The sequence below is a fragment of the Lates calcarifer genome, linkage group LG18, assembly GCF_001640805.2.
Source record: "Lates calcarifer isolate ASB-BC8 linkage group LG18, TLL_Latcal_v3, whole genome shotgun sequence".
Taxonomy (NCBI): Eukaryota; Metazoa; Chordata; class Actinopteri; family Centropomidae; genus Lates; species Lates calcarifer.
The window spans coordinates 4,615,218-4,639,811 of record NC_066850.1 but is presented as its reverse complement, the minus strand read 5'-3'; the positions used below and the strand labels follow the sequence as shown (position 1 = coordinate 4,639,811).

The 24,594-nt window shown below is 41.9% G+C and overlaps 1 protein-coding gene across 5 annotated transcripts in view; it reads right to left on the bottom strand.

Moving 5' to 3' along the window:
- Positions 1-24,594, bottom strand: part of lrmp (lymphoid-restricted membrane protein) — a 29,206-nt gene that overhangs the window by 4,146 nt on the left and 466 nt on the right. For all 5 annotated transcript variants that reach the window (XM_018700458.1, XM_018700461.1, XM_051077589.1 and 2 more), the window contains exons 2-35: positions 23,264-24,039; positions 22,185-22,295; positions 20,884-21,064; positions 19,666-19,724; positions 19,497-19,572; positions 19,176-19,334; positions 18,952-19,069; positions 18,327-18,377; positions 18,083-18,160; positions 17,805-17,861; positions 17,584-17,643; positions 17,016-17,080; positions 16,743-16,836; positions 16,076-16,222; positions 15,418-15,519; positions 14,528-14,679; positions 13,015-13,126; positions 11,845-12,127; positions 10,344-10,396; positions 8,086-8,182; positions 7,294-7,465; positions 6,040-6,127; positions 4,010-4,056; positions 3,779-3,867; positions 3,485-3,666; positions 2,396-2,480; positions 2,152-2,206; positions 2,045-2,072; positions 1,816-1,956; positions 1,235-1,369; positions 979-1,126; positions 673-716; positions 473-541; positions 248-306 (exon numbers count right to left, since the gene is read on the bottom strand). In XM_018700458.1, coding sequence (XP_018555974.1) covers positions 248-306; positions 473-541; positions 673-716; positions 979-1,126; positions 1,235-1,369; positions 1,816-1,956; positions 2,045-2,072; positions 2,152-2,206; positions 2,396-2,480; positions 3,485-3,666; positions 3,779-3,867; positions 4,010-4,056; positions 6,040-6,127; positions 7,294-7,465; positions 8,086-8,182; positions 10,344-10,396; positions 11,845-12,127; positions 13,015-13,126; positions 14,528-14,679; positions 15,418-15,519; positions 16,076-16,222; positions 16,743-16,836; positions 17,016-17,080; positions 17,584-17,643; positions 17,805-17,861; positions 18,083-18,160; positions 18,327-18,377; positions 18,952-19,069; positions 19,176-19,334; positions 19,497-19,572; positions 19,666-19,724; positions 20,884-21,064; positions 22,185-22,295; positions 23,264-23,984 — 4,118 coding nt within the window. In that variant the 5' untranslated portion in view covers positions 23,985-24,039. The remainder of the gene's footprint in view (positions 1-247; positions 307-472; positions 542-672; positions 717-978; positions 1,127-1,234; positions 1,370-1,815; positions 1,957-2,044; positions 2,073-2,151; positions 2,207-2,395; positions 2,481-3,484; positions 3,667-3,778; positions 3,868-4,009; positions 4,057-6,039; positions 6,128-7,293; positions 7,466-8,085; positions 8,183-10,343; positions 10,397-11,844; positions 12,128-13,014; positions 13,127-14,527; positions 14,680-15,417; positions 15,520-16,075; positions 16,223-16,742; positions 16,837-17,015; positions 17,081-17,583; positions 17,644-17,804; positions 17,862-18,082; positions 18,161-18,326; positions 18,378-18,951; positions 19,070-19,175; positions 19,335-19,496; positions 19,573-19,665; positions 19,725-20,883; positions 21,065-22,184; positions 22,296-23,263; positions 24,040-24,594) is intronic.

The window sequence follows — 24,594 nt, the reverse complement described above, 5'->3', positions numbered from 1 at the left end:
TAGATGCAACAACAACAACCCTCATGGCACGGCACAGGAAAGCCTCTGGGGCTTGAATACAACAACCACAGCCTGTACCTTCCCACACACCAGACACAACACTGGTGTGTTTTAAAGAAGTAATGTAAACAGTCCTCTTGCTTTTATTGTAACCACACTCCCTGTCACATACAGACTAAATCTTAGTAAACAACTTGACATATTATTCTGACAGAACAGAAAATTTAATAAACATACAAACACCTACCATGGGGATCGCCTGGTCAGTCTCTCCGTTTCAGCCTCTGAGCCATCTTGTGTTTTAGTCTGTGTTGGGAAATGAAATCGTTGGAATCATGATCATACACAAAAATGCACCTTTGTAAAACTTATCTAACTAGAGACTAACATCTCTATTTGTTTGGATGCATTACTCTCCAGTACAGATCTAACAGCACTTCAACCTGTCCAGTGATGACAGTGTTGTCCTCACCATGTCAAAGTGCATGTTGCCTCCACTAATGCGAGGGATCGCTGCTATGCTGACCCGCCGAGCTGATGACTACAAGGGGATCCATGGGTAAAAAAACAAAAATAAAATTTAAAAAACACAGTCAACACACATGAACATAATCAATGCATGAAGCCAACATAAATTGTGAGTAATCGAGCATGAGATTATATACAGTGCACCTTGTAGTACTGTGATGATGACTGTTTCTTGCCACGGAAGTCATCTGGAAAGAGGAACACACTGGTCAATTTGTATGTTTGTGGTTTGTGCATACAAACACATCTACACATAAATCATGTTTGCAAGCTACAGAGACATGCAGTAGAGTTGAGTGATACGGGTTTATTAGTCTAGTAACACCCAATAATTTATTACACTAAAACTAGATACTGAATGTGAGCACAAATTGACTAACAGCTATAAACACACTCTACTGTATGTTGCGGTTGGACAGACAGTATGTGTCTGTGTACAGCACTGCCAACCTCTTTCAGTTTGAGATCCAAACGACCTCTCGTTCTGCATGAGCGTCTCTCGCAGCTCTAGCAGCTCAGCATGCTCCTTGGTGTACATCCTCCTCAGGTTCTCCACGTGCTGGATCATCACCTCCACAGCCTTACCAATGCGACTCTCCTGACAGTCACACACACAAGACTCAGTTGAGTTATCATAATCAAAGACATATTAATCACAAGGCATAAACAGCCAGGGATAAAAGTGTAGTTCAGTTCTTATGCCCACCTGGTGAATAGCTCCTAGCATCTCAGAACGACTGGACACCCTGGTCATGGACTGGATGAGGATATCTAGGTTCTTCTGGAGCCTCTGTATGATCTCCATGGACTGGTTGTCGTCCTCACACAGAGGAATAAGAGCCTGGCAGGAAAAGTTAGGAAAGACAAAGAGAGAAAATAAGTGACTGCACCTGACACAGAAACATGGAAATTATTTTGTAGAAGATTTCAACTCATATTGATTAACTCAAACCTATTCATTTGCATGTTTGGTTTAATTTATTTATTCTTATTCATGTTAGGCAACTCCTCCATCACAACCACTTATCTTTGGCACTTTTGATTGTTATCAACAGCAGTCTAATGTGACAGGTACAGAAACTTATTCAGACGTGAGTCTCACCACATGAGGCCACACCACTCACAACAGAAAAGACCAAAGAGAGCTGCACATAAGCACTACAAATACTCAGTGTGTAATCATCAAAAAGTTTCGAGTCACCACTAAGACTGAGAATGTAAATACAACTCTGTCTACAGGTGATGGAGCAAAGCTTAGGCGCTCCATCCACAGACACACACACTGACCTGCAGTAAGCCCTGGCAGCTGGACACCTCCCTGCGGACGTTCTCCTCAGCCAGGTCACGTGACCTCTCCTCCAACCGCAGCCTCTTCTCCAGGGTGAACATGTCGCACTTGAAGCCCAGCGCTAGACGCTGGAACTCTGCCTGAAAACATTGAAAAAGACACTTTAAAAAAAAGTTTGTATTGGAGCTAATTGCTGGACAACGTTCCAAGATCTAACAGTATACTCACCTCAATCTCCTTGTCACTGGGTGACAGGCTGCAGACACAGAGACAACAGTTATGACTTTCACAATACAAGTGAAACAGCACACATGGTTGGTCACTTAGTGCCTCACCTGTTCCTGTCCTCTTTAAAAGTGTCACTGGTGTCAGAGAGAATTGATGTCTCAGCTACAGAGAGAAATGACAAGCAGGTGAATCATAATACTCATCTTCAATACCTGAGCAAATGGTGCAATCACCATTTAGAGTTCATGTAAGCACTAACCTAAAACCACAATTCAATTTTGTATCAAAAGAAAGACAGTAAAGAATATTGTGTTGTAATGTAGTATAATATGTAGAATATATCACACATACACTCCTTCCCGTTGGTCAGGCTGGTCTCATTTTGGTCCTCCTGAACCTTGTGCTCCTCGATGGCCTCCATGGTGCGTGACAGCTCCTGCAGGGTCCGGACAAACATTACTGCCTCACCCTCCTCCTCCTCCTCTCCTTTTAACTCCAATCCCTCCATTCTCCCACTCATCTCACCATCCATGCTGCTCCCTTTACTTGCCCCCCTCCCTTCTCTCCCTTCTCCTCCAGTCGTCTTTACATAATGAAGGTGAATGGTGAAGATTCAAAGTAGCTGGCAGTGCAGATGACTCTTGATTCTGAATGATCTGATCCTGAGTGGAGCTAAAAATGAAACTATACACTCTCTCCCTTCTTCCCTCCCCGTCTCTCTTTCTTTCTTTCTCTCTCTCTCTCGCTCTCTCGCATACACTCACACACTGACACACTCACAGAGCTGGAAAGACAACATTTCTCTTAAGGTCGCAATGTCATGTTGTCTCATTACTGACAAAGACATTTCATCTGACACCAGCTCTTCACCATGATCCTGGTGTTTCATCAAATCTACTCTAAACCTGCTTCAACTTAAACTAAGTAACTAAATTAACTTTAAAAAGTTACGAGTTAAAAACCAAAAAACAAACAAATGAACTAGACCAAAAAACAAAGAGCAAAATAAAAGTAAAATGCATTTTGATTTTTTTGTTTGTTTCTTTATGTATTTTCTATTTTCTCTCAATAATAATCAAAACAAGTCTGGTGAATTTCTAAAACTTTTACACAATAGCTGCTACAAACTCTGTTGTGAACTCCATCACGATCATCACTATAGCTCATCATTACAAAATATCCTGGTCCTGCCTTAAATAACTAAAGAAAACTGAATTGATATTGAACAACAACATCGATCAGACTACCAGACCTGCAATTACAACTACATTTATTTCAGAAAGCCTAGCATCAACTACATATTAAAACTGATTAAGCATCAGAATCTATTCTACATAAAAGCTCAACAGTCATTAAGTGAATAATTTTAAATCCTTTAATATGTGGGATAACCCATCTAATAGTCAGTGGAGAATGAAGTGGGAGTAGAGCAGGTCTTACCAGTTCCCTCTTATTTTTGCCAGAGTCCTTTTTGGCTGCATTATTCTCAGATTGGCTGGGGTCAGAGGTCATGCTGCCCATGCCGCTTCCTGATTGGCTGGCGTGTCTGAAGGATGATCCTGACTGAGGAGAGCTGTTGCTAGATAGTGTGGTTGCTCCGCTGCTGTTGAGCCGGTCTGTCCCTGCAAGGGTTGGTGCGTGGGTGGTCAAAGTTACACAGTAGATGCATAAACAAACAAACAGATTCTCTTTTTATCTCCTTCACACACAGAGACGTGTTGTTTAACTCTCTACCTGCCATGCTGGCCGCTGCCGGTGGACCCTCAGCTCTACTGTCCTGCACACTCTCCTCCTCCTCCACCAACACAGGAAGCAGGCTCGTGCTGGAAAACACATACAGTTCACCTTTACACAACACTGCAGCATTTGCAAAAAAAAAAAAAAATTATTAAAAGTATAAAAGTTATTGGAGTTAAAACTGTGAGATCAAAAGGTTTCCTGAGGTAACAAATGACGATCACTCACCTGTCCTCTGCTGCTGATCTGTCTGCCAACTGGTCCTGGCTCAGGCTCTGAGATGGACAACAGTAAAGGAAGAGAAGGAGGGAGGGGGTGAGAAAAAGACAGGTGGTCCTGCAGCACATTCTCTGTCCCACATTACAAGAAATGGTCAATGATTAAAAAAGCTCGGGCACACATACGTTCATATACATGTAGCGTACCTGTCCCATGGCAGTGAAATGCTATCTAAAGCTGTACAGAGTGTGGTAGAGAAAGATTGGGCTGATTCTTTATATAATGTGGAGAGTATGAAGAGCCCTGCAGCTTTATGAGTGTGTGTAAGCGTGTGCGTGTGTGTGTGTGTGTGTGTGGTGCAGAGAAGGGTGCTCAAAGAACACGCTAACACTGGCACACTGCTAAAGTAGTGGAGGCGGACTGTGTGCACACACAAACACACACAATGGAGCAAGGTGAGTGCTCAGAGCACTGCAACAGGATATTGTGTAAGGAGTGTGCATAATATCCGTTTTGACGCTGCTCAAAAATCATTTGACTGAATACAAAACCTAAGACTTGTCATTTTAGATTCAAAGCAAAAGGTGAAGCTGAATAAAACTGGCTGTGGCACAGTTTCCTCTGTTATATGGGATCAGATTTGTGTTCAAAACATGATTGACTACTACTGAATATTCCCAGAGTTAAAAAATTATCCTGTCGTTCTATCATTGGTGTGTCACACATACTAAATGTTTGACTGAAGCTGAACAGACAATGCTGAAAATTAGATGTTGCTTATCACATTTCATCACGAGTGGAAAAATAACAGTAACAAAACTTCTGTTTCAGACTGGTTTTACTCCACTTCTCTAACTGGGACAAGCGTGAGTTAATACCATCTCATGTCTCACAAGTCAAGCTATTTTAATACATCCAAATGTTTTTGGGTTTTTTTTTTCACAACTCTCAACTCTTTGTCTTTACCAGCAGGTTAAAACCAGGAGTTGCTTCAGAATCAAAAAGTGCATTTTGTTGACATATTGAACACACGTTCAGCATCAAAGCCTGACTGTTTTGGCTCCATTCAGACTATCTCTCCATAGGGGGGTGACTCCTGCAGGTAGGAGACTAAATGAAACAAGCCGATCGAACTCTCAGCGGGACACAAAGCTGACTGTGGTGAAACAGCATCACAACACAATCAAGCCAACAAAAGCCTCTATCTGTTCTAACATGAAAACACAGCTAGTCTGAGGCTGGGCATAATTACCATCAAACATTGTTTCATTATTGTATAGAACAGGAATCGGTGTAACTCACTGAAAATTGTTTTAAGTGAAAGCACTAAAATCATTGCTGAAATTCATACTGATGGATTTTCTGAGTCACTAACTAAAATGACAAAACTGAAAACTGATGGGTATTTTTCAGATTTCATTTAATCAACAAAAACTCTACTCAGTTAACTAACAAGAAGCTTCATCAAAGTCAAAAATATTTAATTACAGCTTTATAATATTCTCCCATTTCAAACTGCTGTTAATTAAAGATCTGCTCTGGGCAGATATCTTCTTTTCTCATCGTCTGTCATGACGCAGTATGTTGAATTGTTAGGAAATCTGAGGCATTTCATCCTGAAGTAAACTCAGTGATATCGAAAGCACTTTAACACTACTGAAGATGTAGTATATTATAGTGTACTTGCCTCCTTTGGCAACAGAGTTCAGTGAAGCTGATAGCTCATCCCGTAACTCCCTATACTGGACGGTCGGTAGAATAATGGCCAACTGATTCTCTGGTCTTTTCCTTAATTTTACATTCCTGCCCTCTCCTCTCATCAAGGACTCCCTCTCAGAGGGGGAAAGGCTGAGAGAAGGCGTCTCAGCCCTCAGCCAAACAAATCTTAAAACACACCCACTCTCTCTCTGATAAGACATACATGAAGAGGAAGACAGAAACAAAAAGAGAGGGGGGTCAAAAAGAGGAAGCCCGAACTACAGAGAATAAAGGAAGCTGTTTTCCCTGATGCATTTAAGTACTTCCCCTCCAGTACTTACCTTAGTACGGTTCATATCTTCTGCGCTCGAGTCCGCCTCGCCTCCTTTCTCCTCTGCTTCTCTGTGATCCTCAGTGGTTGGCTGGGTGCTGACCCCAGATGGAAGGTCAAAGGTCAACTGTTAAGCACTATCCTTTTTCTCATTCTTGATTTATACTTACACACACTTTCTTTCTATCTAATAACACAAAACCGTTAAAATATAAAACGGAGAGAGAGAGATGAGGAACAGCCTTTGTCTCTTTGTAGGTGGACTGTCTATGCAAAGCATGGCTGCAGAGACGCTAATTAGCCTGCACACTCCTCCCACAGCGAGCAACACACCCATTTGACTAGCAAATTTAGACCAAGTCATAGGGAAATGACAAAACATGGTAAAATAGTGACTTCAACTGTGACTACTGTCAGTATTGATAGGACCTATCAACTTCCAATCAAGGATAGTTTATATTGCTATGAAAATTAGCCCGGATGCTGGGAAAGGTTGTGTGGCGACAACAGTCATGTCCTGACTATGGCAGCTCCTTTTTTCTCCTTATTTGGGATTTGCCAATTTGCTAAACACCAACTGAGCAGGTGTGTCTGAGGAAAAAGCTCCTGTTTAGATCTCCTGCAGGGAAAAGACTTACTTTGTTCATTTAAAATCAACCATCTCAGTACTTTTTAGATGTGGTGCTAATTTTCAATATTAAAAAAAAAGAGCCACATCACCACCTGATGCACTGTCAGTGGCAGATAAACATCCACTTCTCATTCCTGCAATTTGTTACTGCATTTTTTGTTTAGGAAAATCCTGTTTTGTCAGTCAGATATAATTACATCCGGTGTGTCGTGGGAAACAAGAGCTCATCAGTGAGTTTATTGAGAAAGACCTACTGTATAACCTGCTGTGTCACCCATGAAAAAGCCACTACCCTCTATGCAGCAGAAATAAAGAAGTGACATTTTTGTTTCACAGCTCAATCGCCAACATTTTTATTGAAATGTTCTGCCATATGCTAAAACCACAAATTAATATCTATACTGCAATTAACACATAAAATTAAAGCCTCTCTGCAAAAAATGGAAAATTCCTGATGTAAGTCCCCCCTAGTGGTGGTGCTAAAAAGACACTGGCAGAGAGCCACGGAAGAGTTTTTTTTAAATACATGTAAATACACTTAGTAGTATTTGATATTCCATATTTGTATTTCCATAAGGATAAATACACTCTGACTATACACCCAGTCTATCAAACACTTTTTTTCCCACTTACCTCTCACTCTGTGTAATGTTCTTGTCTGGTCCAGGTGATGTGCTGTCAGGAGAGACCATCTCAGCTGCCATGGGACTGGTGTTACCAGGTGTTTGGTCCTGTTCAGGTGAGCTGCTCAAATGTTGGGCTGGACCATCTGAGGGAGACCCCGCAGTCTCAGAGACCTCTGCATCTGAGGAGACAAGAAACTTTTTCAGTTTTGAGTATCATGACAGCGTGATGGTTGGTGGACTGCAGGATAACAGGTTACTATGTTTTTAACTGGTGCTATTCACTTTCATGATTTCCTACATTCCCCAGGTTGCATTTGCAATGAAAATGGAATACATTAGCTTCAATATTTAATGTCATGGAAAACATCAGGGAACATTTCTTGAACATTACATCATGTGGTTTATATCCAGACTAAAATTAATAGCAAACACAAAGGATATAAATAAAATGCGTTTGTCTTCATATGATGGTATATGATACTACAAGAAGTACTGCATCTTTGCCTTACAATGCAGTCCTGGATTGCAAAGAAAACCAACAAAAAAAACCACAAAAGTGTTCATTCTGTGGTACTTGGTAGAGTTTGACCTTTATCTTGCAAGATTTAGTAAAGTCTTCTGTCGTCTAAACAAACAGCATACCAAGTGAGTCATGACATGACTCACTTTTTTAGATGTAAATGCAAACACTAGAGCTGCAGACTAGCTGACAGTAGGGGGAGAAGAAAGAGAATCAGAAAGATGGTGTGATCCAAATAGAGAGTGAATTATAGAGAGGGGGGGGAGGCGGAGGTCTTACTGTTCTCTGAGTGGGACGGATCAGGGAGAGCATCCGCCTCTGGGTGTCTAATGCTGACAGCTTGTGAGTGGGCGCTCAATAGCACTGCTGCCTCTTCCTGAAAACACACAGAAACAAAATGATAAATATTCAAAAAAAAGAAAGGGGTGAAAAGGTCAAATAAGCAACACACATTAAGCATGTACTAAACAGCAGGCCCACAGTCAGTCAACAGAAACAAATCTCTGTCAGATGACATGGCATGCATAAGAAGGCAACCAAATCCAACAGCTGATAGACAGCACTGAGCACGTGCCCCATCATTTACTGTCAACTTCACAGGAATTTAAAAGTAGCGTTACTTTCATACTGACTGCAGGAAAATTAGGTATTTAAATTAGGTTTATAAACCTCACAGGCATGAAATTAAACACTGAGGGCTGCAAGTGAGGAGAATGAACAACATCCAAGATCAGAAAATGAGAAAAAAGAAAAGCTACAGCTATGTAACATGTAGATTAGTGTGTACAGTGTATTGTTATATGGTTCAGAATTAATTTGAAACATATTTTTCCTCAAATGCAGGTGCATAATCCTTTCTTTTACCAACAACACATCTTTTTCTTTTTTCCTCAGTGCGATCTTAAAGTTTCGTCACTGCCATTCTATATAAGGAAGCACACAGCTTCAGCACAAGCATGCAGTCTGGCTGCTGCCTGTGAGGAGAGGCTGTGAATAATGATATGTGAAGAGCTATTTGGTAGGCAAATGGTAGGAAGAGAAAGAGAGCAAGAGAGTGCAGAAGCTAAGGGAGGAGAGTGAGAGAAAGGTAATGACAGTATTATGTGTGTTATGTCATACATTACATTGTGCATTCTAATTATAATAAGAAAAAAAAGAAACAAATCACAGTTACTGTACATTACTGCAGTATTCTGAAGTATTCCTACCTTCCAGGCAGTCATTGCTTCCCATTCATTTGAGTGTGAAGTGAAGAAAATCAACTTACCGAGTCTTAAGACTCGAGACAGTCGTCCATCGCAGCTGCTCAAACTGTTTTTAAAGCCCTCCTTGTTGATGATGCGTTCAAAGACACTCTCCTATCTGATATTTGAAACTGAGCACTCTGAAATTTTATATGCAAGAACATCCTTGACTGCACTAACAGGAAGAGTTTGCAAAAAGGAGTCACTGCTTGTAACTGCTTTACCATACAAGTGTGAACAAACTGTGGTAAGTGTGACAAAAATGTAACACATGCACTGTGATGTGATTATCAAGTTTGATGCTAATTTTTTAACTCTCAAGGTTAATAAATGGATGGATTGAGGGTTAAAATATATATATATAAATAAACATTGTTATTTTAAGCCCCAATGTAACTGTAATCAAACTTCCTACTTCCTTACCACAGTTAACAGGAAGTGCATGGTTATAGTCCAAAAATAGCAAAACTTTTAAAAACTTAAACTGAATCAAGGAAGGTAAGCTGAGCATCAGGTCTGTTCTAGTACTGTCCTGCTTCCTGCTGATGCACAGTTACACACCTATCATCTATGGCAGCTGCCTAGTACATCTACAGTCCTCTACTGCTGACCTCTGAGCAGCTGATGATTCAGTGTCTAACACAAGAGAACATCAGCAGTAGTTGTTCACAGGGGAAGACAGTTGGCAGAGGAATTTACTTTCACAACCCACACTTTGCAGGCTAGTGTGAGAGTTCAATACAGCAAACTGTCAGTCACTTGTTCTAAAACTGTAACCTCCACAGTCCTGTGGTCCTCTGAAATCCTCATAGTTATCATGTCAGTTAAGTTTTTTACCTTTAGCTGCAGTAAAAGCTTAAAAAAAAAAAAAGGTGTTTTTCAGTGGACGACAGAAACATATTTTGAGACTGTTGATAATTTAATAATAAGGGGATACCAAAATGTATGGTAAAAGGAAAGGAATCTTGATTCTAAAGGAGGACATGCAAACCAGCAAGTCACACGATTGGATGAGAAGCTGTGTTACACTTTAAAAGCTTAAAAAAAAAATAAACATGGAAATCCCTGCACCAGGCTACAAGCACATGGGTTTCCACAAAGATGAAATCCTCCTCTGAGCCATTACAAATCAATCGGGGCATGTTGTTTTCCAGAGATTGAAAGATGAGGTGGAAGTTTAGTCATATTATTAAAAATTTGTTTCAAGGAAAGACCTTGTCATCTCTTTCCTGGTATAAAGTTACATTATACATACATCTCATAATGAAGGGATCACATCACAATTCAGTTTACCTGCTCAGGTTGACAGTAACCCTCTGGCTCTGATCCAGCACAGGCTGCCGAGTCTGTGTGACAAACAAAGAGGAAGAACAAGAGAACAATAAAATATAAATCAGAAAAAAAAATGAATGTAGGAAAGATGACCCCCGGAAAAAGGACAAAACAAAGAAGTTGTTTATTAAAAACTGAAACCCTTCTCAAGTTCATCTACAGGGGTTAAAAGATGCCAAAAAAAGAAACCCCACCTTTTACCATAAAAGGTCAGACTGTCTATTATGCAAGGCATTGTGTCGAGGGAGGGGCAGAGAGGTTAAAATACCATGCATGGCTAAGGTGGCATTAATGACCACGTTTGCACTGTGGTTTTCTGTCTCTCTGCCTGCCAGCCACTCATGCAGGCAGAGGAATGGGGGATTACTGAGCTCACTTCACGGACTCAGACCGGGTCTTACACCTGGCCATAGAAGGACCTTGAGGAAGAGAGGTTTTCACATATTGTGTGGACACGCACACTCACTCTCACACACACAACCTTTAGAAGCCCGGGGCCACAGCAACCATAGAAGGCAGGGGTCTACTTCCAAGGGCCTCAGAGTGTGTGTGTGTACTGTACTGGTGCTTCAAGGGTGGCTGAGTGCCCTGTGACTCCTATGGATTACAAGGGGATAATCCACTCTCACACTCCCTCACTCTCTCTCACACACACACACACAAATCAACACTCAAAGACAATAATGGCGTCAGTAAGCCGTTGTTCACCAACAGGGTTTATCCTGTGAAGGACTTTGTAAGACACTGTGAAACCTGCAGCCTGATGCACCTGTGTGTGTGAAGTCATGACATGTTTGACTAGTTGGTCTTACTCTGGCTTGGCTTTGCAATAGGAACTAAAGGGAGAAAGAAAGGCTCCTGTAACTGAAACACTGTCGCTGACAGTCTGATATAACATTAGCTGTGCATTAGCAGAGGAGATTATGTTCAATTAAGCAATAACTAATGCATACTAATCTAGAATGGAAAAAAATAGTTCCAACTGCTGCAACACATGGCTCAGTGACATGCAGCTAATACAGAGAATACACCTTTAACATTCAAGCTATTGTGTGAATATTCTCCTGGTAAGAAGACCCAGGATGTATTAGCTCACATTCTTGTTGCATGAGGCTCGCTCAAGACTTATTTTTACTTTTAATCCGACTGAGTTTGATCCAGAGCTCAGAACATGATGAACACAGGGGTCACAACAGGGCTAGAAAAACATTAAACTATATTTAGCCCTATTTGTCTTCACTTTAAGAGGTTCCAGTTAGCTCTGGGCTAATACCGCTGAATACTGGATATTAAAGGCTCAAAGTTCCCAACTTTTCCTGAGTTAATTCAGAACATTTAATCTGATGAAAGCCAATTCAGTGTTTTAGCTACACTGACACATGCCAGTAAATTGGTTTAGAAATTAATTTTTATCATTTTGTCACCTGGTGGTCATTACAGCCATCTCAGCGCCCACACTCACCTTGACCCTCTTGAACTGCACCCTTCCCAGGATGGGCTTCCCCAGGGAGGGCAGACAGAGGAGTCGATGTGTCCCTGACCTCTCCCTCTCCCGCCGTATCCACCACCATCCACCTCTCCTCCCCGTCCTCCTCTTCACCTCTGTCTGTTAATTTATTCCCTGTATCCTCAGGCCGGCTGCCCGTTCGCACGTCCTGCACCTGGCAATTCCTCTCTGCTAGCTCGTTCTTCAGGAAGTCTTGGAGGGCAAACTCCTCATCCCAGTCCAAGTCTCCATCTCCAGGCTGAAAAAAATGAACATAGAAATAAAAGGTCTGACAAAATAAATGCACAGGTGAAATGTGAAAAACTGCCAAATCCTGGTAGAGCAAATCCATTGTTAAGGTTGTAAAATTAGATAGTAGACCAAGACCATCAGAGCTGTCACAAAAATATACAAAACAAAAAGGAATTTATAGTTTACCGTTCTTAAAAATAATCTTCCTGAAACACTGAAAGCTTCTTTGAGAGAAAACCATCATTTTGTTCATCAATAGAGCCACGTTAATTTCAGTACAACACTGGTTTTTCCCTAATCCAGGGCTCTGCTGAATAAATAATCTCAAGGTGAGAACTTCATTATTTGTTAAGGACAACATGGTTACTGTGTGGAAATCTATCCACTTCAGCACAAAGCTCATTATGTTTTGCAGTAAAAACAATTGTGCTGTAATGGAAATATGCGAGAGTGTGTCAGTGCATTCTGTGCGAGGAGCAGCGCGTAGGTGTGTGGTCGCATTTGATTCTGTGTGTCTGTGTGTGTGTGTGTGTGTGTGTGTGTGTGTGTGTGTGTGTGTGTGTGTGTGTGTGCTGAGTGCCAGCCGCCAACTCACACTCAGCTCTCTTCTACCAGATTCTCCATCTGTCTGAACACAGCAAACCATCCAATATCTTTCTATTGTGGTAACTGAATGTTAATACATACAAAAACACATACATGTGAATGTATTCCAAACCTGATTTGACTTTTAATGGTGTGAGTCACCTCCCAGAAGGTGTAAATATCATTCAGTATCCCACACACAACATATACTGACTACAAATTACTTATGAGGATGGTGGAACTGACTACTTGCTGCTGTTTATGACAAGTTTATAGATTTAAGCCACCCTTCCTTCCTTCCTCTCTAACCTCCTCCTCTGGTGCAGGTGTTTGGCATGAGGCCTCTCTGCTGTCCTGGGGTGTCTTTAACTGCTCCAGCTCCTCACACAGCTGCCGCTTCTGGTTCTCCTGCTCCTGCACCCTGCGTTACAGGGACACAAAATATTGTTTTGTTTTTATCAAGAAAAATGTGGGAGAAATATGCAAAATGACCAAAGAATATTCTAAGTGGATAAAACACATGCATAGATATCCTGCAAGACAGTACAGCAGACATACTGTACCCAATCCGCAGGCCCATGCAGTGTCCCATTCCGTTGCCCAGGGTGACCAGCGCCAGTTCTCCGACTGGCCCAGTAACGGTTCCCTCACTTCACAGTTCCTTAGATCCAGTCCCTGGCCGATCCTCTAACCTCAGAGTCTGAAACGTGTCCTACAAAGTCCTAATCCTAGCACTGTCCTATAGTCTGTGTTATCCCAGACACTCCAGAGCAGGAGGTAGAGCTATACCTACACTGAGCCCTCTTCTGTTTTTTTTTTCCTCCCAAACAATATTGAAGTTCCAGAGTTCACCCTGGCAACTGAGCACCAGTAAATCCCAGCTGGACAGCCTGACCAGTTCTCCTTCCCTGGTCTGATACTGTACCACACCGGCTCTGTTATATATCTGAAGGGGATGGCCGTCTCCATGAACACACGTACAAACAGACACACACACACAGCTCAAGGAAAACCCATCCACACGCAGTCAGACAAAGTACAGAAATGGCCCAGACCCAAACCTAGTGAGGTGGACCCTTTGAGGTCACCGAGGTCAGGATGATTGACATGTCTTTCCCCCACTCAGCACAACTGACTAGCCAACTGAGACGGAGTGCTGGTGAGCAGGGATACCCACCTCACACACACTTGCAGAGGTCTGACATTAACTACTGTGTGCTGTGTTCTTTATGCAGATTGATTTTATAAATATGAACCTCTCAGAGGCAGAGCTCCTCCTGTGGCAGAAATAACGTCACTGGTTGCATAAAATCCTCTTGCTCTGCCCAATAAGTTTTGTAAATTCATTCAGATCCTGGAAGCTCTACATCCTAACCAGCTCAGACAGTTAGGCTAACCAGCTAACTTTGATAGCTCATTATGCCTAGACTGCATTTTTTTCAGTTGGCAATTACAGTGCTAGATTTAAACAGCGCCTGGCTCTCCTACACAGTTGTGTCAGTATTACCTTACTTAGCCAGAAAATTCTTTTAGCACTGCCTACTAGGGTTTAATTCAACCAATGAGATTACAGCTGCTAAGAACAACTCCACCTCAACGAAATGTTTTCTTACCTTCAAGTCAAGTTGTCTTTAATTAGCCAGCACAAGATTCAGTGCAGCTCTATTCTCGTCCATCTTCCTCTGGTATTTCACTTTCATCTTGCTCTGCTCTCATAACAACATCACTCACTTCAGCGGCTCACACATCTGACTGCCCACTTCTTTTCACACACTCGCAGCTACAGACACACAGGCAGCGCAGACAACAAAAATCTTCTCACCTGACTGAGAGGTGGAGGATCTCAGTGCGGGATCTCCTCATGTTACTAGCCATTTTGATCAGCTCTTTCTCCAGGGAGTCTGTGTACTGGGCCAGCTGGTCCAAGCTAAGGGCCCAGTCTGCCCTCCTTGCATCCAGCTCGGCCTGCACCGTCTGCGGGAAGATAAGGCCGACGGGTCAGCCTCTCACTTGGGCGAAGGGCCGCAGGCTGCTGCACGGCCTAAATCACTGAGTGTCTTTAACGCCTCCAAAAAGTTCTGACACCTAACTGGTAAAAATATTTCCTACAAAATCAGCCAGCACACTGAAGAACAAACAGTAGACAGACTTGTACTGGTGCAGCTCTGCTTCACTAATGATTTCTCATTTGGTATGTTTACTGCTGTATGGCAGTACGTGGCTAATGAATGCAGAGTGGCAACAATGCAAGAGGAGGGGGGGCAGAGAGAGAAAAGAGCGAGAGAGACGGAGAGATACAGAAAGTCGGAGTGAGGGAGGAGGGGAGTGGGTTGTGTTCATGGTACAACACACTGACTAAACAGCACTGCTTGGATGGGGCCTGTTGGAGAGTTATATAAGTGAGAGATCTCCAGAGAGGAGAGATAGTGGGTGGGAAGGAGAGAAAGAGCAGATAGGCAGTGACAGATAGAGAAAAAGAGAGCAACAGGTGGAGGGAGAGGAAAAGAGTGATCACATTATATAATTTTGTGATTCATATAAGAAAAGTGAAGAACCTGCCCTTTCCAGCCTTCTGTAAGCTTTCTTACAATTAATATCGTAGGTGGACTGAACTTAACATAAAATTTTAATGTGTGTGTGTGTGTGTGTGTGTGTGTGTGTGTGTGTGTGTGTGTGTGTGTGTGTGTGAGAAAGTGTCTGAGTGTATTTGACCTGAAGACTGGTGTCTGCGTTGCCCCCTGGCTGTGTGTGGTCATCAAAAAAGCCTCTAACTGTAGATAAGACAGAGCTGGTTTCTTCCCTGAAATCCCTTTTCTGAAAGACATAAAGAGGAAGCATACTGTTAAGGAAAAATAGTCTAAAGAAAATCAGAAATAAAAAAGCACAAAGCACAGGGTACAACTGATTCAGAAGACATTTACATCTACTCCATTCATGTGATGCTGCTCTAAATCTGCTCAAATGATCTGGTCATGTAATTTAAACTTGACTGAAATTTTAACTTCAACATGATACATTATTTTTATGCGTGTTTCATTAATGAGGGGAAGATCATTCAGATGCAACCAGAAAACCTACCAAGTTACTTACAGTAAGTCAAGTCTCTACTGTGAGACAAAGATCAGTCATTTCTCAACAGTAACCACACTGTGGTTCAAGCCAACTGTTATTTTGTCTTATTCAGCTTGTTGCAGACAAAGCAACCTAGCACATTTAACTACTGTGCAAATCAACAAGCTTAACTTTTAAAATGTTGAATGATTTTAAACAAATGCTATGGCTATTTCACAGAATTAATTATCCACTAGTCACCAATCCACAGTCTGAGGTCAACTCATGGCTGCACACATGCTTAATCATACTTAGTTACCAGTTTGTTTAGTAGGATCTTGAACTCCAGAGCCATGTGTTCAGGACTGGGTCCCTGCAGCATCAGCAAAACTTCCCTGTCCAGAGTCTCATCCAGCGGAGAGGCACATCCCATAGTAGTGGACAAATGATCAGCTCCATGGGGAGCCTGTGAGAGACAGCAATGCATTTATATGAATGAGCAAAGCACAAATACAGCAACTAATGTTCAGACAGTGCTTTGTACTGTGTGCAAAATATGTGGGAAGCCCTACAGAGATTAATCACCTGCCTGTAGGCACAACAATTCTCAGAAGCAGCTGAGATCACAAGCAATATAAACTGAGATTACACAATACGACCAATACCAGCTGTATCTGCTGAGGGGTATGTGTGATGTGAATGTGGTGTTTCTGTGTAGAGTGCATTCAAGTTTAAAGATGCAGCAGTTTGGCTACAACAAGGAAAAGGTCCAGGAGTTGCCACAACCATGAATTCTCTATCAGGAATAAAATACCAAAGAAGTAGCATGTGCACATGCAAATATCAGAATGTAAACAAAATGAGAGGAGAAGGAACAGATAAAGGGAGATAAGAGAATAAAAGCAGAGGAGAGAGAGGAAAGTGGGGAGCATAAAAGGAAAAGTTAAGCAGTTGAGAAAAAACAGCCAGAGTAAGGGAGTGCTGACCTCCAGTGGTGACTGTGCCAGAGCCAGTTCTGTCTGCAGGGACCCTGAGCTGCTCTGGTTCAACCTGTACGCCACTGACAGGGACAGACCAGCTCTGTGAGAGACAGGAGGAGGAGAGGAAGGAGAGGTGGAGGCAAACAAACATTAATCAAAAATGGTGGTGAAGGACACAGACCAGAACACCAAATATCAATACATAAAATTTTTGTTTAAAGTGGTTTCTCTTCCAGAAAATAATAGTAGTTTATAGTTGTAGCTTGTAAAAAAACTTACCCAGCCAGGTCTGGATGAATCATCTGCATCTGGTTCTCCAGCTTGCTCTTGTCTGCCCTCAGCAGCTGGAATCAACGACAGAGGAACCAACCATGACTCAGTCCATCCATTTAGATACTTAGAGGTCAACTACATACCCTAGCTAGCATACCCAATATCCACAACAACACAACTACAAATTACAAGACCTATATGTGGAGGGACAGCAGATGATTCAATTCCCACAGTGAATTCTCACAACCAAAATGATACTAACACATGCTGATAACAACGACAAACAACAAACTGGATATAGCAGAGAACTGTCTGTAAGGTAAACATACTGACTTGCAAAGTATTTCTGACTTACTATTTTTCCTAAATATTCATATGAAAAAGTAATATTACCACCTAAAGTTCAGTCAATAGTTCTAATCTGATTTAAGTGTTATTATTTTGGCATGAGGCAAAAACAAGCGGAGAGATCAGGAACATACAAAGGCAGTAAGAACATCTCAGACAAACTCGTAGAAGATGTTGACACATAGAAGTTGAAATAATCACATGATATAAAGTTCAACACACTGACCTCTGTAATGGAGGAGTATTCCTCCACTGCTGCCTTCAGCTCATTTATCTGTCTGCCTTTCTGTAAAAGTAAGCAGAGAACACAAGGCCAGTTTGAGTTTTGCAGAAAAACGGAAACGAGGATGAGACTCAAGGAATTTTACGTAAAGAATGATCAGAACTGCTAATAATAGCCTTTATGGTGACAGTAAAATGGATGATAAAACCAAAGAAGGCACTGACCTCAAGTATCACGGCTTCCTTTTCACTAACAACGGTGTCAAAAGAGTGAATTTGCATCTGAGGACAGAAAAGAGCAGTTACATAACAACATAAAGGAAGCACAGTGAGATGGAAAGGATGATTTACACAGTATTTCTAATGTGCCTGAGACAGATTTACAATGCAGAGGTTACTTTGTGAGGAAGGAAGGCAGAAGGCAGAGTATGAATAGGCGGAGTAGAGATGTAATAATCCAGAGCAAAATGTAAAAATTATTTTGTACAGATAGTAAAAGGTACCTGAAGGTCAGTGTTAATGTCACACAGCTCTGCTATTCTCCTCTGAAGCTCATCCGTCTCCATGGTGACCTTGAAGTTCTGCAGAGCCAGAGGGGAGTTAGGACGACCATTCATGTCCTTTCATCAACAAACTTGTGACAATATACTCTCTGTAAACTGTCTATGAATGGATGCCCTGTGAAGTCAGCCCATTGATTTCACTCTCAGTTGCTTTGACAAAAATCATCTTTAAACAGTGAAGTACCTCTTCCTGAAGAGAGGCAATCTTGGCAATGAGACCCTGGTTTTCTCTCTCCTAAAAAGAACAAAATCAATGAATGACAACTACAGAAACATATTCTCAGTGTGTGACTTGTACATTTAAAATATTCCAAATTTAATATTACAATGTGGACTGTGGCTGAGGCACCGGGGCCTCGTTCAAAGCTTGCATCATTTTTCCGAAGACAATATACACCGTCAAAGTAGAATATTATGTTACATATACAATTGTTTACCTTTATATATTCTGCTTAATACACTGTATGGCTAAAACACATGCAAACTGCACACATTTTAAATACACAATGTTTTGTCTAATATGAGGGTGTGATGGCTGCAATACAAAAGAAAAAATAAGTCATGGTCATGACCTCTGTCACAATAAATAAATATATAAAATAGAGCTTTGAAAAGGCTAAACTGCACAGCAACAATTTTTATTTTAATCCACAAGGGGTCAAAAACAGTTGATGCTCTAACTTGTGGTCAGCTGCATTAGTCTGCTCACAAAGTAAGAGTAAACAAAACAACAGACACGGGCCATCTCATAGCTTGTGAGCAGAGTGTATATTTATAGACATCTTATATGCTGTCCAAGTTTGACTGACCACATGTTTGCTGTGTGCAGAGGCACGAGCTCTGCCTTCCTCTGTACAGCTCAGAGTAGCCTTCATCTCCTCCACCTCCTCCTTCAGCATCTTCTCCTTCTGGGCTAGCTGCTGGTGACTGTATAAGAGAACAAAACAGAGATGGAAGTCAGCATAACCACTGCATTCTGCAGTAAATCTGTGTAGTGTATGTGCATGTGTGCGGGTATGCGAATGCATCTTACACCCTGGCCTGGTTGCGTAGATCCTCATTCTCCTCTGCCAGCTTCTGGTTGCTGTCCTCCATGCTCTCCACCACCTGCTTCAGCTTCCTCACCTCCTCCTCGAGCTTTTGGTTGCTCATCTGGAGGTCAGCAACACAATACACCAGCTCTGACGTTTCACTGAGAGGGGGAAACACATAAACACACACACACATACAGTATATACATAATGCAACTTAGCTGAATAGATCAAGGACATGTGTGGGTGGCAGGGTACACAAATACAGGCATGGTATGGCCCATTTATGTGGACAACATCTCTATTTCATACACATCACTTACAACTCTGCTCTGGACGCCTCCCCTCCAAAGGCCTCCAGGCTCCCTGAGGTCATATTGAGCAGCATGGACCTCTTGGCTAAAACACACAGGTCCAAAACACATAAAATGCATTATTAAAGCTGGAAGTGTCATCAAAAACAAACATGTGAGTGTTTACATGCACACTCACCAGACAGGCTGTCTCTAAGTTTGACTGAGTCCTGAGTGATGTCATCTGTTGGCTCTTCTCTGAGATACGACAGAAAAATCAAACATAAAAATGTGCAATATCAGTAACTGTCATGATCTCTAACATGAATCCACATGCACCATGGTGTTGCTCCTTGACTCTGTTACTCTTGGTGCCTGGGATGTTGAGCATTAAAAACAGTGAGCTCTCAGCTCAAACTCATCCTCTACATGATGTCCAACCATGCTGTTTGATGCACAAGAAGTACTCAAGAAATACTCAAGAAGTTAAACTAATGTGGGGTTAAAAAAAAAGAGGCTAAACTGCCACTGAGACAAAGGACACATTGTTAAATGGAGATACTCACAGCTGAAACTATGGGGAAAATATTATCACCAGTAATCTCTCATCTGATGCATAACCCGCCTACACGACTCTATCTACTTGCATAACTCCAACAGAATATATTAGAGGCTCTATTCTAAAAGGCTAAAAAAGAAAACACAGGGCCAGTAAAGATGGTTCAAGCTGTCGTCTCCTTTTCACACCACAGGGAAAAAAGGTTGGAAAGCCTAGAAAATGTGGTGCACATTTAGCTAATTATTCAGCCATAATGCAGATCTGGATTGGGAAATTAACTGATGCAAAAAAAAAAACATTTTCCAAAAATGTAAGGCTGAAATCTGGTCAAAATCACACTTCAACCTGCAACTGTACCAGTTCTCACACTTTCACTTTGAAATGTTTAGGTTTCTAATTAAATTCTTCTACTAAGAAACCTCCAAAATAAAACAGGACAAACACATGACCAGAAGACATTAACTGCCAGCAGAGAGCATACTTCTTATCCAGTAATAAATCTACTATTGTTTGCTTATGGTATTGACAGCCTAAAAGAGATTTTTATTTTCTACTCTCTCCACACATAGGAAGGTCCTAGTATGTAGCTACATAACAGCTCTGCTGAACCTAGATTCAGCATCTTGCTAAAGGTCACTTTATCTGACAACAGCTTGGCCTCAGATGTTCCAGGATGTTCACTCATTACAACAGTCAACCTTAACCTCAAAGTCACATTTTATAAACAGACACTTCAAGCATGAATCAACCGACCTTACAAGCTCGGGCAGTGGTCATTTCTAAATAAAGGGTTGTGTACATAACTTTGGGGGATGGGAAGGCCGAAGCCCGAAATGTATTTTGCACGTATGCCTTTACCCGTTGTTGCGGCAGTCATCAATCCACTCCCTCATGACAGCATGGTAGGTGTCCAGGTCAATGGAGACATCTTTGTGTTCTGGATCCAGCATGTTGCAAAGCTCCTCCAGTCCGCTGTCTTCTGAGCTGCGACTGGTGGTGTGGCGCAGATAGTCCACGATGTGAGACACGTACACTTTACCTAGAAGATTTTGTAATGATGAGTTTCATGGTATTTACCTTTGCAACATACACACTTCTCCTAAACCTTCTTGTCTAGTTCTACTATTGGTTTTCTTCATTTTAACACTTTAACACCCCCAGACAATTTTGATACATCATGACTTCAGATGTGGGTTATGGGTGTGGGCGGCAGAAGTAGTAACCATAGTGACAGTAAGAATCACAGTTAACTTTTTTTTGCAGTTGGTTTCACGCTTTTCTCAAAGCCGACTTCACTCAACAGTTCTCAGAGCAGTAGCCCAAACTGTGGACCATTTCTCTGCTCTGACACAAAATGCATTCAATGACCACAATGATGGCGGTGAAAATGTTTCTCTCTCAAACTCAACCAGCAATGTTTTGACACAGTATATCTACTATTTTCATGTTTAGATATAGTACTCTTCTCCAAAACTGTTCACTATCATAACATTACAGACAGAAATATTTCCACAGCAGTACTCAACATACACAAAATCCCAAAAAGTTACGCTGAGTAAAAGCCAATCATTTTGTTTTTCTATTTCAAGAACATGGGTGAAAAGGGAGCCAATATTTTTTACATAAACATAGACCCAGAGAAAAACCTACATCTATCACCTGAACAGAACAAATAACAGAGACAGCCTAGGATGCAATCAAAGAAAAAGAACAAAAATGGTAGCCGTCTTCTTCAAAAAAGGCAAAAAGAAAAAGCAGAACATAAAAAATTACCATTCCTCCCCACATCTCTAAAGATTCCATATCCCATACCTCTGCTGCACAAGATGGTACATTCCAGAAATGTTTTTAAAATGCTGAGAAAATCCAGACAACCCTGCACAGATGAGAAAACTTGCCACAGACAACAGGCACAAGACTGAAGACTCAGACAACACTGATACTGTATGACTGCTGGAAGCTGAGGGAATTACTTCAGCCCTCTATACAGAATACACTGGCATAACATGCTCAATGACAAGTTATAATTCATCATTAGGCTGGTGTATTCAGCTTGCTAGAAGACCAACGCATGACCCAAGCATTTGTGTGTGTGTGTGTGTGTGTGTGTGTGTGTGTGTGTGTGTGTTGTGTGTGTGTGTGTGTGTAGGTGGGTGTACCTCGACGCTGGGTGTCACAGGCGTGGAAGATGGTATCGAGCAGATTCTCCTCACAGATGAGGCTGATTTCTGCCATATTCTCCTTCCTGTTTTCAGAGGCCAGTGAGGTTCCTGAGCATGAATATGCACACACACACACACACACACACACACACACACACACACACACACACACACACACACACACACACACACACAGACCGTTTTTAGTTGTGTAACAAAGCAAGCACATGATACATTTTCCTTGAGGCACAACAACAACTGTAATGGTATAATGGCACAATATCCATTACAGAGTTACATAAGGTGAGGTAATTTGGGGCTACATCCAATAACGTTTTAGTTTTTATTACTGATTAACCTATTCACTATTTCTTTATTATTTCATCACATATAGAGTCTTAAAATTGCAGATTTATGAAGAGATGAAATGGAGAAAAGGAAAACCCTTGTCCTTCTCTGTGCAGTTACTGGAGGCATTTCTGATGGAATACATCCTAATCCTCATTTTGCTATGTGATTATTTCATTATTTAAGTTTTAGGACTGTGTGAGGACAAAATTGAAATACTGTAAGTTTTGAACTAAATTTTGACCTAAAACAGACTTTACTTCAAGAAAAGGGCAGAACCCACTTTAAGACCCTAATGGGAAAATCCAGTCTTGCTGTAAAGTTGCATTTTCCATATTCTCCTTCTCATTATTGCTTTTTAACAGCTGGAGCCCTGTTTTGAAAATCCTTAGAAAGTCGAACCAGAAGTTATAAAAACCTTACTTCTACAATCTACACCTTACATACAGGAATGAGCATTTCAAGTGTTTCTTGCTGTTAATTCAAGACCCACCAACAAGCTTTTAAAACAGCTCAACTTCATCTCACACTTCATCTCTCACAGTAGATGAGGTTTGCTCAGCAAACAAAAAAAAACCCATTCGCTGAAGAGGACCATGAGATGTGGCAAAAAGCTCTGGAAAAAATAATAAGTAGACCTTGGAATTTCTCAATAAATCAGTTAATTCTGTGTTCGCTGCAACAGCAACCTGCACATCAACAGCTGGGCAGCAGCTGCTCCTCCTTACCTCCATCTCCCATGGACAGCCTTTTCACGACCAGAGCTGGGTAGGGCAGCTCACACTCCATCAAGTTTGCTGCATCTGCAGAGCAGAAGTTGAGGTTGTAGGAGAGGGTGCTGTGGCTCGGGGTGAAGGTACGAGACAGAGGTGGGCTCCTGCTCGGCTTCTCGCTCTCGGGCTGCACCGACTGAGGTCCTCGTGTGAATGTAAAGTAAGGAGATTCTTTGGACTGGCCCGTGGGAGTCGAACAATACCTCTGCCATGTCTTAACTTGTTTTAAATCACTCCCATCAGCGCCTCTCCTCTCTCCCATAGTGCTAGTGATGGTGTATGTAACGTTAGCTGGTGTAGAAGGATTGCATGCAGGGGTGGAAGGGGTGGACAGAGGGACAGAGGGACCCATGCTGATCCTCTGGGAAGCTGCAGAGCTCGGCATTCCCATCCCTCTCCCCTTCCCCTTCCCTTTCTCCTTCTCCTTGTCCTTGTCCCTCACCCTCTCCTTCCCCCTTTCTCCCTCGTCTCTGTGGAAGGCCCCTTTCTTCAGGATGGCTTCCAGGTTATGTCTGAGGCCACACTGGGGGCTGTCGTAACTGCTCGAGGAAAGCTTGGGAATCTGGAAAGGTGAATTGGGCTCCCGGTCACCGCGCCACTGGATGGTCTGCAGTTTGCGGCAGATGCTGTCCACAGGGTTGTGCCGACGACTTGGCTGGGGTGTGTAATAGTCCATGCTGCTGACGGCAGGGCTGCAGTGCTGGCTTCCTGACTCGAGGAGAGGCTGAAGTCTGAAGAGAGACAAGCAGAGAGTATTTAGGGTTCAAAATGGACACAAAGAACATAGAAACACGTAAAAACACTGAGAAGTCTGTGGTTATCCTATTGGTAGATAACCAACAGTGCACAGAAAACACTTTAATGTACTGGATTGACTTGACATTCAGTCTGTATAAGACTGTCTTCCCTGGTTGGACAACTTAAAGGATTAAAGAAAGGAAGAAAGTGAGCAGTTAGAGCTGCAGTGTGGAAATACACTAAGTGTCTGGTATACAGGGAATAATAAGGAATACTGGGAACCACAGCCAACTCTGAAAAATGACAGTTATGGGATGATTCAAGTCACATAATGCCAATAAGTAATATTACACCTAAGATTCAGTTGCTATTACAGGCAGAGGTTCTTGCAAGATCTGTAAATCAAGCAGAGAGAAATGAAGGACTGAGGAGAGGAAGAAGATAGAGGGGAAAGAAAACAGGGATAGGTGGAGAATCAAACTTTTAACTTCTCTAACCACACCAGGCTGCTTAATAAGGGAACTAAATTATGAGGGGAAAGTCACATG